The sequence below is a fragment of the Cucurbita pepo genome, chromosome LG16 (genome assembly GCF_002806865.2).
Source record: "Cucurbita pepo subsp. pepo cultivar mu-cu-16 chromosome LG16, ASM280686v2, whole genome shotgun sequence".
Lineage (NCBI taxonomy): Eukaryota > Viridiplantae > Streptophyta > Magnoliopsida > Cucurbitales > Cucurbitaceae > Cucurbita > Cucurbita pepo.
Window position 1 is genome coordinate 5,859,522 of NC_036653.1, and position 12,449 is coordinate 5,871,970.

General features: G+C 38.2%; 3 protein-coding genes across 5 annotated transcripts in view; 2 read left to right on the plus strand and 1 right to left on the minus strand.

Moving 5' to 3' along the window:
• Positions 1 to 7,539, plus strand: part of LOC111777466 (diacylglycerol kinase 5-like) — a 7,970-nt gene extending 431 nt beyond the window's left edge. For 2 of the 3 annotated variants that reach the window (XM_023657087.1, XM_023657088.1), the window contains exons 2-13: positions 891 to 1,106; positions 1,215 to 1,337; positions 1,441 to 1,569; positions 1,875 to 1,960; positions 2,079 to 2,202; positions 3,730 to 3,778; positions 4,030 to 4,112; positions 4,355 to 4,416; positions 5,220 to 5,294; positions 6,154 to 6,241; positions 6,378 to 6,494; positions 6,962 to 7,539. In XM_023657087.1, coding sequence (XP_023512855.1) covers positions 891 to 1,106; positions 1,215 to 1,337; positions 1,441 to 1,569; positions 1,875 to 1,960; positions 2,079 to 2,202; positions 3,730 to 3,778; positions 4,030 to 4,112; positions 4,355 to 4,416; positions 5,220 to 5,294; positions 6,154 to 6,241; positions 6,378 to 6,494; positions 6,962 to 7,288 — 1,479 coding nt within the window. In that variant the 3' untranslated portion in view covers positions 7,289 to 7,539. Of the gene's footprint in view, positions 1 to 679; positions 705 to 890; positions 1,107 to 1,214; positions 1,338 to 1,440; positions 1,570 to 1,874; positions 1,961 to 2,078; positions 2,203 to 3,729; positions 3,779 to 4,029; positions 4,113 to 4,354; positions 4,417 to 5,219; positions 5,295 to 6,153; positions 6,242 to 6,377; positions 6,495 to 6,961 lie in introns of those variants that run through there. The other variant, XM_023657090.1, reaches the window with a different exon arrangement.
• Positions 7,540 to 8,110: 571 nt separating this feature from the next.
• LOC111777047 lies at positions 8,111 to 9,433 on the plus strand. The gene has a single exon (XM_023656489.1). The coding sequence runs from the start codon at positions 8,111 to 8,113 to the stop codon at positions 9,431 to 9,433; it is 1,323 nt and encodes a 440-aa protein (XP_023512257.1).
• A 936-nt stretch (positions 9,434 to 10,369) lies between these two features.
• Positions 10,370 to 12,086, minus strand: LOC111776875 (putative pentatricopeptide repeat-containing protein At1g03510). The gene has a single exon (XM_023656269.1). It carries the CDS (start codon positions 11,945 to 11,947, stop codon positions 10,679 to 10,681), a length of 1,269 nt encoding a protein of 422 aa, XP_023512037.1. The 5' UTR covers positions 11,948 to 12,086; the 3' UTR covers positions 10,370 to 10,678.
• Between the last annotated feature and the right edge of the window lie 363 nt (positions 12,087 to 12,449).

Sequence of the window (12,449 nt, forward strand, 5' to 3'; positions counted from 1 at the left end):
TTTTTTTTTTTTTTTTTTTTTTTTTTTTTTTTTTTTTTTTTTTTTTTTGCTTCTTCTGGTATTTTACGGGCATTTCTAGGCGCCGACGGGGAAGATAGAGAATCAGAATAGTAGAATTTTTCTGTTTCGTTGATCTGTTGCTTCTCTGCAATTGTTTAACTCTGGAATTTGAATTTTCACCTGATTTTTTTTTCCTTGGGGGGAAGGGAGAGGGGAGAGGGGGGGCATAATGATCTTTACGGATCAGAGATATTCCTTGCGCTTTTTGATGCTTTAACGTCTTGAACATTCTGAATTTTGTCTGTTTCGCTTTTCGAATGGGCCATTTTCCCACTCTTAAAGATTCATTGCTGCCGAGCTGAGATTTTTCGTGTAATTTGTGTGTAATGTGAATATCTTGCACAATTATGGACATTTAGCATTCGTAATCTATAATGTCGTAATCGTATATGTTGACTTGCAATTTTTGTGCTATATTGGCAATTCATCACGGGGATTTCTCTGAAAGCGTTACCCTTGTGAATTTTTATTTTATTTTTAGAGGTCTGAAATCGGTTAAGAATCTATACCTAACCTGCTACTCATGATTCATTGCATTTGATATTGAAGATTTGTGGAGTACTGATCAACTGATCACAAGGATTGGCATCTATAATCTTTATTTGGGGACTGAATAAGTGATGGGATGAAGTTTCATTTCTTTGGTATTCACATAACCTACTAATTCCAAAAATTTTGCAATTCGTTGATTTATGTGATCTAAGGATATCTATTTTGCTTTGTTGTCTGCATAAATCAGACTCATGATACCCATTTTACTATGAGTATAAATTTATGAACACTTTCCCAATTTTTTTTTTAATGATGATGCAAATCGTGCAATGATGCAGTTCGAAGCAATGGCGACAAACTTCCAATTTGATTCCGAATTCTTTAAGAATTTTCTCATCCCTGATTACATACTCCGACCTGAAGCTGAAGCTAAAGTTGAGAGCGTTCCTTATGTTCCCAATTGTCCTGTTTTGGTATTTATCAACTCCAGAAGTGGTGGTCAGCTTGGTGGCAGTCTCCTTAGCACATATCGTTCTCTTCTCAATGAGAAACAGGTGATTTTTTGGTTACAAAGGTTTTAGATGTACTTTGTCGGCCTTTGGGAGCTATATAGGAAATTACTGAATTTACGGTTGGTTGACTTCTATCTGACTAATTGTAAGGTTTTTGATTTGGGGGACGAAGCTCCTGACGCGGTGCTGCGCAGATTCTTCTTGAACCTTGAAAAGCTTAAGCTTAATGGCGATGCAATTGCAGTCGAAATTCAGAAGAGATTGCGACTAATAGTGAGTTTCTGATGTGCTTTCCAATATTTACGCCAAGTTCAAAATTCTTTGGTTTAGCAATATACACTGTTAAATTCCATCCTCAATGCATTTGATCTTTCAGGTTGCAGGGGGTGATGGAACAGCTGGCTGGCTTCTTGGAGTTGTTTGCGATCTTAAGTTATCTTATTCACCTCCAATTGCTACAGTGCCCTTAGGAACTGGAAACAATCTTCCTTTTGCATTTGGTTGGGTAATTTTTTTAAAATTATTTCACACTTTCTGGTTACCATATTAACATGGTAGCATTGCAAAGGATGTTGAGCAAATATAATTGAAAACCGAGTTCATATATTTGATTGCTGCTTTATTATTGATTAGAATGTTGGTATTGTCGAAAACCTTGTTGATAGGCATTTGAAGGATGAATGCATTTCTGTGAAAACTGTGCATTTTAGTTTGATATCAGCCACTGACATCGATATAATGTTTAATATCCTCCTGATATTATTATCAGGCAGCACAAGAATTGAAACAAAAATATTTTCCTAATTTCAGGGAAAGAGGAATCCTGGAACAGACCTTAACGCTGTGATTTCATTTTTAGATCAAGTCCTGAAAGCAAAGGAAATGAAAATTGACAAGTAAGAAAACAGGATAGAAAGGCTGACACACACATGTTTGCATATGTATGTGCTCGTCATAAACTCTACATTATCATAATCAAAAGCTGTAATGGATCTTGTTATTGTTGTATGACAGTTGGCATATTCTGATGAGGATGAGAGCTCCAGCAGAAGGCTCATGTGATCCTATTGCTCCTCTTGAATTGCCACATTCCCTGCATGCATTTCATCGGGTCACCGAGGGTGATGAAGACAACGTGGTAACTACATACTATGTGGAACACATTCCCTATTTATATAAGATTTTGATATAAAAGAGTATTTTGATGTTAGTCGATTATATTGTTTTCTCTCCAAGAAACCTGCATGCGAAGCAACTCATCACCATCTTAAGTAGTTACTTACTGGGTTAATTTATCCACCTGCCTCTTATCTGAAAAAAAATTAGCTGCCTATTTCAACACCTGCAAAACTACATTGTCATACTCGAGGTTGAAGTTAAGTTGTACAAAAGGTACTTTATAGCTGAGTTAGCAATTCAGAATACAAGACAGGAGCAATGATGTATTTTGACGGAGCTTATATTACAATAGTATTGGATAAGTGATGGCTAGATCTCACTCTATGCAAGTATGCTATTTTGGAACTAGTCTTGAATAGAGTTCTTATTTATGAAGAGCTTAGATTACAGAAGACTTGATAAATACTCGACGTATGTCCTTGGAAATGAGCAGTTTTAACTGAACCATGAACTGTGATTGAAAGATACAAGTGATAAATATAAATTAGAAACCAAAGTCATCCTCTCTTGATTATACTTCGTAACTATTTAGCTCATTTTCAATTATAAGTTCCATTCTTTATTTTTTAGCAATATTCTTAACGTAGATTCTGAAACTATATAAAGATTATGCACTCAACTCAACATGTAGAAAAAGTATTATTTGCGGAAAGATGGGCTCAAGTTCTCTCTCTCTCTCTCTCTCTCTCTCTCTCTCTCTCTACTCTCCAAGAAACCTGCATGCGAAGCAACTCATCACCATCTTAAGTAGTTACTTACTGGGTTAATTTATCCACCTGCCTCTTATCTGAAAAAAAATTAGCTGCCTATTTCAACACCTGCAAAACTACATTGTCATACTCGAGGTTGAAGTTAAGTTGTACAAAAGGTACTTTATAGCTGAGTTAGCAATTCAGAATACAAGACAGGAGCAATGATGTATTTTGACGGAGCTTATATTACAATAGTATTGGATAAGTGATGGCTAGATCTCACTCTATGCAAGTATGCTATTTTGGAACTAGTCTTGAATAGAGTTCTTATTTATGAAGAGCTTAGATTACAGAAGACTTGATAAATACTCGACGTATGTCCTTGGAAATGAGCAGTTTTAACTGAACCATGAACTGTGATTGAAAGATACAAGTGATAAATATAAATTAGAAACCAAAGTCATCCTCTCTTGATTATACTTCGTAACTATTTAGCTCATTTTCAATTATAAGTTCCATTCTTTATTTTTTAGCAATATTCTTAACGTAGATTCTGAAACTATATAAAGATTATGCACTCAACTCAACATGTAGAAAAAGTATTATTTGCGGAAAGATGGGCTCAAGTTCTCTCTCTCTCTCTCTCTCTCTCTCTCTCTCTCTCTCTTTCTCTCTCTCTCTCTCTCTCTCTCTTTTTTAATCTCATTTTATGGAAGAAATTTCACCTTCAGTTATGTTTTTTATTAGTCAATTTTCTTCTTCTTTATGTGCTGAACTACTTACTTGATTCTCAGGAAGGTTGCCTCACATTCCGTGGGGGATTTTGGAACTACTTCAGCATGGGTAAGACTACTTCCATGACAGTTCTAGATAAAAGTTCAACATGTTACTGAGATTTGTAATACATCACAGGAGATATGTCCTAAATCATTTCCGGAAAGAAAAATCCTTATTTTGATGATCTCTTAATGGGAAATTTATTCGACATTCGGCTTCTACTGTTTGCAATTTTGTATACTGTTAATTTCCAATTTAGTTTGCAATTACTGGTAATGGTCTCTGACATGAGAGTTGTTTCTTCGTTTTGATTGCAGGAATGGACGCTCAAGTATCATATGCTTTTCATTCTGAGAGAAAGATGCATCCTGAAAAATTTAAGAATCAGTTAGTTAATCAGGTAAGTGTTACAAATGTCTTCATGAATTTGCTTGCAGACTAGTTTCCAATCATACTAAAATCTTTATATGAGATAATAGATACTATGAACGCAATTGATTTTTAAAACATTGAACATCAAAATATGAGCTTCAACATGTAAGCTTTCTTGGATATAATATGTCAACCACATTTAACTCTTTGATTATTAGTGTATTGCTCATATACCAAAATTTAACCTTTTTCTCCTCATTTGTGTACCAGAGTACCTATGCAAAGATTGGCAGCACCTGGTTTTTTGCTCCTTTGTTTCATCCTTCATCCATGTGCGTACTCAAATGATTTTATTTATTTATTTTGTGCGGGGGGAGGGGGTACTTCATAGTGAAAAGTAGTAACCTAAATTACCAACCGTGATGAGGTACACAAAATTTCCAATACATCCCTCATGAGGTATTCAACAACCCCCGTAATGTTTCGCCTCCCCATTGGGAGACTTAGCAAAATGCACTGAAACATCTTGCCAAATCCCAGCTCTCATCATTAACCACTCCCTCATTTGATTTCATTATTTCCAGAAACTCCAATGAGTTGTTTTAGCTTGATCCATAATATTTTAGCCTTCTTCTGTTCTATGCCGCTTAACATCTGTATTAAGTTTCTCCCTTGCTGCTATGTGGAGATCCCAAGATTGGTTGAAACTCACATTTAAATGCCTAAAACGTGCTACTGTATTCTGTACTGTCAATGAAAGAATAGGCGGTCTTCATTTTCCTTTTGCTTCTTACTGATTTCAGCAACGAGGGTTGAAAAAACATGTTAATGCATCTGTTCATCGTAATGACTCCCCCATTGAACAGCGTCCACACACACCAAAAAANCTCCTTGTAATCACCACAGAATGGGTTACCCTGTCTTTTAACTCTGGTAGTCACCATAGAATGATCTTTAACAAGTTCAGAGCAATTGCGCCACAACTCTGATTACAATGGAAAAGGCCTTCAAATTTTAATGTAACAAATGGGTATTTCTGCTTATTTTTTCAAAAGAGAATACAAGAATGATATGTTTCATTAACCTTCAGTTTGTTCCCTTTTCTTTGTTTAACTAGTTTCCTGTCACTATATAGGAATATATCTCAAATTGCTAAGGTCGAGATCATGAAACATCATGGTGATTGGCAAACGTTGCCTATACCTCCTGGGTAAAGTTTTTCAGCTTTCAAAGTTACTTACTGGACCCAATTCTACTTTCTTCACATAACTTCTGTTTTGGAACGATATTAAAAAAATTGTTCAAATTTCAGATAATGTCTTTGTCTGTTTGCACTAATCTGATTTTCTTTTGAACTGCAATGTACTCAATTACCATTTTTCTCGAATGACATGCCCTTTTCTCATTTTTACCTATCTGATGCCTATAATATATTTACCCTTCCAATTTTTTGCTTAGCATGCAGAAGAACAAATATGGAAGTGTTGACGCATCTCATTTATTTTAGTATTGCATGTCTTATTGTGAATACTACTTCTATTGTTTTAAAATTATAATTTGAAACTGAAACCAGCAAGCACCGTACATCCTACTTTTTTCTTCTTAATTAGTACTGTATTACTTGATTTGTGTCTATATGGTCTTGCTAATTATTCTCGCAAAAAGATAGTGTACCCCTCCTCTGTCACCTTGGTTAATGATAATGGTTAAGATGCTGTCTGATAACCATTTTGTTTTCTAATTTTGGAAGTCAATCTTATAAGCACTATTTTAACCTAGAGTTTCCTTTTGTCACATGTTCTTCAAACCGAAATTGGAAAACTAAAAAAAGTAGTTTTCAAAATTTGTTTTCATTCTTTTAAATTTGGCTCAGAGTTTAAATGTGCTCTTTAAAAAGTGGAAAGATTACCAAAGAATTTGTGAGGGGAGAGCAAGTATAATTGTTAGAAACAAAAAAATGAAAAATGAAATTGTGGTCAAACGTTCAGTGGTGTCTAGGACCCTTTCCTTATGATACCGTGTGCTTCTCTTTCTTATTAAGAAATGTTGTTCCCTGATGTTTGCTACAGAATCAGGTCAATCGTATGCCTTAACTTGCCCAGCTTTTCCGGTGGATTCAATCCATGGGGTAAACCAAATTGCAGGAGGCGGCGTGATGTTAGTTCCCGATCTATTTATTTTCTATTTAGATTTGAAGTAATCTGAATCCAGATGTTGGTGCAATGCTTTAATTACTTTCACGTGTTTCTCTTTTAGTTCCTAATGTCATTCCTTCATGAAATGTGGTTTATAGAGAGACTTTACTCCACCATACGTCGATGATGGCCTTCTTGAGGTTGTTGGATTTCGGGATGCTTGGCATGGACTCGTTTTGCTTGCTCCCAGTGGACATGGAACTCGTCTTGCGCAGGTGAGAAAATTTAATCAAGGACTGAGGACACAAGAGGGTCACTAATCTATATTAGCTAGTCTTCGTTTAGGTGGTAACCTAAGCACAAGGAATTGACTAAGACATATATACTTTCGACTGAGAGTTAAAAGGTTTGAATCTCTTCGCTGTAAAAAAAAATCTTTAGTCTTTTTGGTTAAAAATGGTTGAACATAAAGTTGGTATATTAAAGTAGACATTATGGTAAAGCCTAACTTCATTATATAAGTCCAATGAAGGCTTTTGAAAGCAGATAAAGATTCGTTTATTTCCATGTGTTACAGTTGTGGATCATAACCTTCAGCATATGGGATATAGGTTATGGTAAAATGCTCATAACAGCCAAAACTATTATATTTATGTTTATTTTCATAGTAATGAGGTATTGTTCTGAATTTGTCTGTGTCTCTGTTGTATTTGCTCACACTTCGCCTCTGATTTGGTGCAAGGCTCATCGCATCAGGTTCGAGTTCCAGAAAGGTAAAGCAGATCACACATTCATGAGAATTGATGGGGAACCCTGGAAGCAACCCCTCCCTGCCAATGAATCTGTTATGGTGGAAATCTCTCATCTTGGCCAAGTCAACATGCTTGCCACCCATAGTTGCATATCAAGAAGTGTTAATGATCCCTCAACACCGAGCAGGATTGATGAGGATTCAGAAGAGGAGGATTGTGAAGATGACTCCACAAAAGGTGGAGAAGAATTCAGGAAATTTGGTGCAGCAGCAACCTTTAAGATGCCAGATGAAGTTGATATTTCTCAACTTAGTTGAAAACAACAATTTACCATCTTTTCTCTCTCTCTCTCTCTCTCTCTCTCTGAATGATGATCATTTATTGTTATTGAACAGCGGGCATATGTACTTATTATAGTGATCGGTTTGATTTCCAATAAATGTTGCATATTTATATATAGAGTGACTCAAAGAGTTCATTAACATGGCAACTAGAATCTGGGAGAGAACAGAATGTATATCCTCTGGGTTCTTTGTTGTTCTATCAGATTGTGGTATTTGTAAGCAAATAGTTCGTATTGGGTTACTTGATACAGATTTGTAAGAGATTGCTAAAGAGATCGAACCATCAATTTCTGTAATTTCTGTAATGGTAATTCGTGTCGTATTCACCACTTATTACTAAATGTATAAATTAATACATGAACATGGAATTTTAATATGATTTAATTGGAATTAAAATTTAAAATGTTTTTTTATTGGAAATAATTTGAATGAAGAATATTGTATAATATCCGACAGCAAATTAAATTGATAATGGGCCTTAATTTTCCTTTTCAGACGGGCCCTGGTTCTGGGCCCCCAATTTCATCAATAAATTCAAGCGCGACGCCCTCCCTAATCTAACGGCCAGGATTCCACGCAAGGACGAAGAGCGATTCCTTCTAACGTCTATATTTCCCAACGGTCGAAAACTCAAAATATAGAGAATTCCCCAATTTCTCTCATCTCAATCTGCAGCTTGTTGTGTTCGTGTTGCTCAAGCTTTGAATCGAAGAATTTCAGGCCCTGCTTTGTTCTTATTATTATTTTGCTGAAAAACGCACAATTTTTCATAAAAATTCGTCTGCCCAGAAACTAATGACGAGTGTTCTTGATGATCATCCGGATGATATCGAAGTCCCAAACATTCAGGTCTGGGACAATGCTGCATTTGAAAACGGTGAATCTGATGTTAGAACTCGTTCTTGGTCGACTGTGCAAGATTCGTACAAGAACACATCTTCTGAATCGTTGCAGAGTGATTGCAGCAAAGAAAATTTATGCCCTTTGAGTTTGAAGACCCCTGTTTCTACAAAGTACTCTGTTTCTGTGAAGCCGCTCAGTCGTACTGGCGTCATTGAAAATTCACAATGGAAGCCATTGAAAACGCCCTGTATGATCAAAATGTGTGGTGTTAGGGGGAATGAAGAGGAGGAGGTAATTAGTAAGGAGATGAACATCGATGAAGAAATTGAGGAAACAGAGATGGAAATCATTCGACTGTCGACGAGGCTGAAAGCTCTTCAATTTGAGAAGGCCAAGCGGGATGCTGCAAGAACATCAGTTCAGAGGGGCGGAAGATTCGTGCCCGTCAGAACATTTGACGTGAAAATTGGCCAAAACAGAGGATTGAGTTTGGGACCGTCGGAAATCCACTCCGGCGTCGGAGCTCGGCGGCAAGGGAAGACGGAACTCACGCCGATTCAACGGATACATAACCGTCGGAAATCATGCCTTCCGAAATTACTAGAGATTGACGAGGGGAAGACGAAGAACAGAAGAGGAAACATGAGCCTTAGCCCAAAATCGCGGAGGACTTTGATTAAGGCTCAAACTGTTCGGAAACCGGCAACCACCGTCGTATCCAAAAGGCCGGCGAAGAAAGATGGGCTTGTTGAATTGATTCAGCCGAAGAAGCTCTTTAAAGACGTTGAAAAATCAGTAGTACCCACGAGTGTCAAAAAGGCATTGAAGAGTGGTAGGATTGTAGCGAGCCGTTACAATCAGATTAATGAAAGCAGCTCCCAAGTAGCGACAGAGAATCGTAAGAGATCTCTGCCGGGGAATTGCAGAGACGACGGAAGCAGTAGGTATGATAAGCGGCGACCTTCGTCGGAAGTTTGCCGGAGTAAAGGGCGGCAAAGCAGAGTGAAGAAGCAACGGGAAATTCCGAGTGAAATGATGGGTTTCCCAGAAGAAATGGAAGAAAGGAGTTGGGAGTGTTCAGTTTGGAAGGTGGGGGAAATGCTTCCAAGGATCAGGACGAGTCGGTGTGGGAGTATGAGCCCAAGGGCGTCGGGGCCGGCCAAGAGGGTGGCTGAATTGATTGATAGTAAGACGAACATTTTTGCTAATGGGGAGATGGAAGCATCGATCTGTCAGAAGTTGAATTTTGCAGAGGATGAGGAGGAAGAAGAATGAGCCAATGTGGTTTTTTTTTTTTTCTTCTTCTTCTTTTTTTCGCTTTAACATCAGTATTTTGTGAACCATAACCCCTGTTATGGAACTGGCGAAGCTTGTTCTTGTAGGCTTGTGTTTGTGGAAATAAAGGGATCGGCTTTCGTTTTACAGTAACTTTTTGTGTAATAGCTTAAGCCCACCGCTAATAGATGTAGTAGAATCTCATAATCCACCTCCTTATGATCCCAACATCCTCACCACAGTGTCTGGGTCACGGTTTTAAAACGCGTCTACTAGGGATTACACTATTATAAGGAATGATTCATTCTCTTCTCCAACTAATGTGATATCTCAGAATCCGCCCGTAATCCACCCCCTTGGCACAACGTCCTCGTTGGTGAGATCTGGCTTTGGCTGCCCCTAATCCATCGCCTTGGCCCTGCATCCTCTCACTAGTGTATTGCCCAGTGTCGGACCCTAATACCATTTGTAATGGCTCAAGCCCCCCTCTCCGATCCAATGTTGGATCTCACAATCCTCCCCCTTGGGGGTCCAGCATCCTCGCTAGTACACCGCTTGCAGATATGTGCTATGACTCGTTATTTTCACTCTTATAAGCAATGCTTCGTTGTCCTCTCCCATCAACCAATGTAGAATCTCACGAGATTAGATTCAGCCAAATATGAATCTTCTATTTGTAGGAAAATTTTCCATCTGAGAATTGACTTGAGAAAGTAAGCACTTAAAGCTTTCAATATCCAGTTTGGTGGTCGCCTGTTTCTGGGCACTGGATTGCGTCTTCTTCAACAAAGCTGCGAAGTTCTTCATCAGCTTCTTCTGCATATAGAACTAAAGTTCCTGACTTGTCCTTGTCTTCCTAATCCTTGCTGAATGAATATTACTGCAATATCTTCCTGCAAGTAACAGGTTATCAACAAGAAAGAAGATCTATAAAAGTGAAGCAAATAGAATGAAACGCAATCACCATGACTCTTCTTTGGATTTACGGTGGCACAATCACCAAGAACATACACACCATCACATCCTTCAACCCTTAGCCACTAATCTAGAAATCAAATAAAAACTAGCCTCAACCTTCAAATATAAAGTAAGTTCCCCTAATCCCAACGCATGCTGAGATCTCCAAATGGCGTTCTTTGGAATGATATGAATTTGATAACCATGGCACCTATTCAGCTCATTCCAATGAGTTGCTTAACCATGACCACTGGCTCTCTGAAACTATGAACAAAGAAACCACTTCAATCAATCCTGATAAACAACCCAGCTACTTCCAGGTACTGCCTTAACTCTCCTCTCTTTCATTTCCATTCTCAGTCTTTGAGCCTCCTCATGCCTCCCTACACTTGCATACATTTTACCCAACAGCACATAATTGGCAGCATTCTCAGGCTCTATATCAAACAAAGCCTTCCCTGCTATCTCCGCCAGCTCTAACTCCCCATAGTTTCGACAAGCCCCAAGGAGGGCGCCCCAAGCTTTAGCCGTCACCCTCACTGGCATCTCGCGGATAATCTCATATGCCTCGTGTAATCTCCCTGCTCTGCTCAATGCATCTACTAGACAAGAATAATGGTCGCTGCTTGCTTGTAGACCGTAATCTCTCTGCATACGACTGAAATAATCCAATGCTTCATCAGCTAACCCTACGTGACTACAAGCCTTCAACACTCCTATGAATGTAATCTCATCAGGCTGCACTTTACACAATTCCATTTGTTGAAATATGTTTAAAGCAGTTCTAGCCTCCCCATGAAGAGCGTATGCTGATATTAAACTGCTGCATGCGACTACATCTCTTTCGTGCATTTTATCGAACACATTGTGTGCATAATTGAGACATCCGCATCGCCCATAGGCCTCAACAAGGCCACTGCTTAACTGGGGATGACAACCAAGATCATTTCTCATGGCAAAACCATGAATTTGTTTAATCAAGTCCAAAGCCGCAACTCCAACACTTGCAGGTAATAAAGCAAGAAGGGTAATTAAATTAGGCTTCAACCCACATTGTTGCATCTTGCGATAGAAAGCAATGGCCTTGAATCCATCATCCAACAACCCTGCAATTATTGGATTGAAGGATGAAGTATTGGGGGGCACATCCATAGCTTCAAACAACCGGAGAGCATCAGGTAACATGTTTGAGTGCGTGTATAGTGATAACATGGCATTCCAGGCGACGACAGTTCTATGAGGAATTTCATCGAACAGCTTCCGTGCGAGTGAAACGGACATGGATTTGCCATACATGTCAACTAGGGCACAAGCAACAAATGGGCTTGAGAGGAGGGAGGATTTAGTAGCGTGGGCATGGATGGCAGTGCCCAAATGGGGTCGGCGGATGGCGGTGCAGGACTTGAGAACGAGAGAGAAGACGTGGGCATCTAGAGCAAGGGCTAGTGAAGCCTGCATGTGGTGGAAAAGAGTAAGAGCCTGCTCGTGGTTGCCATGGTTGGCATAAAAGCTCAATTGCTTAGTGTAAGAGAGCAAGCGTAGATAGTTTGAACCCATCTTCTTTAGCCCCACAAACACGAAAACTTCCCTGCTTTCATGGGAAGCGAAATCACAGAGCTCTGAATATCTGAAAACTTGTTGATTACCTCTCTCAAGAAACTATTCGTTATGGTCATCCAACGCACCTTTAAAATCAAATTTGTTCTCAAAACATTCAAAAATCAAAATTTTCATTTTTCATCTACTAACTCATCTCTAACAAAAACCCCTTTAAATTGAAGTCTCATTCATATTCACAATCTAACAAAAACCCCTTTCAATTGAAGTCTCATTCATATTCACAACCTTTAAATAGATACAAGATATCAACTAATACCTACAAATAAATAAATAAATATAAACTAACTAAATCTTGATAATAAAATAAAATATATTCTGCCACACATGTACATGAAATCGAGACATCAATATAAAACTGTAAATTCATTTGTATTATATTATAAAATACTAGATCATATAAAGTTGATATGAATTTAAAAAGTGTAAACTATAATATTGA

What these genes read in the sequence shown, in the direction of transcription:
- LOC111777047 (XM_023656489.1), top strand. Translation starts at nt 8,111, where the DNA reads ATGACGAGTGTTCTTGATGATCATCCGGATGATATCGAAGTCCCAAAC.
- LOC111776875 (XM_023656269.1), bottom strand. Translation starts at nt 11,947, where the DNA reads ATGGGTTCAAACTATCTACGCTTGCTCTCTTACACTAAGCAATTGAGC.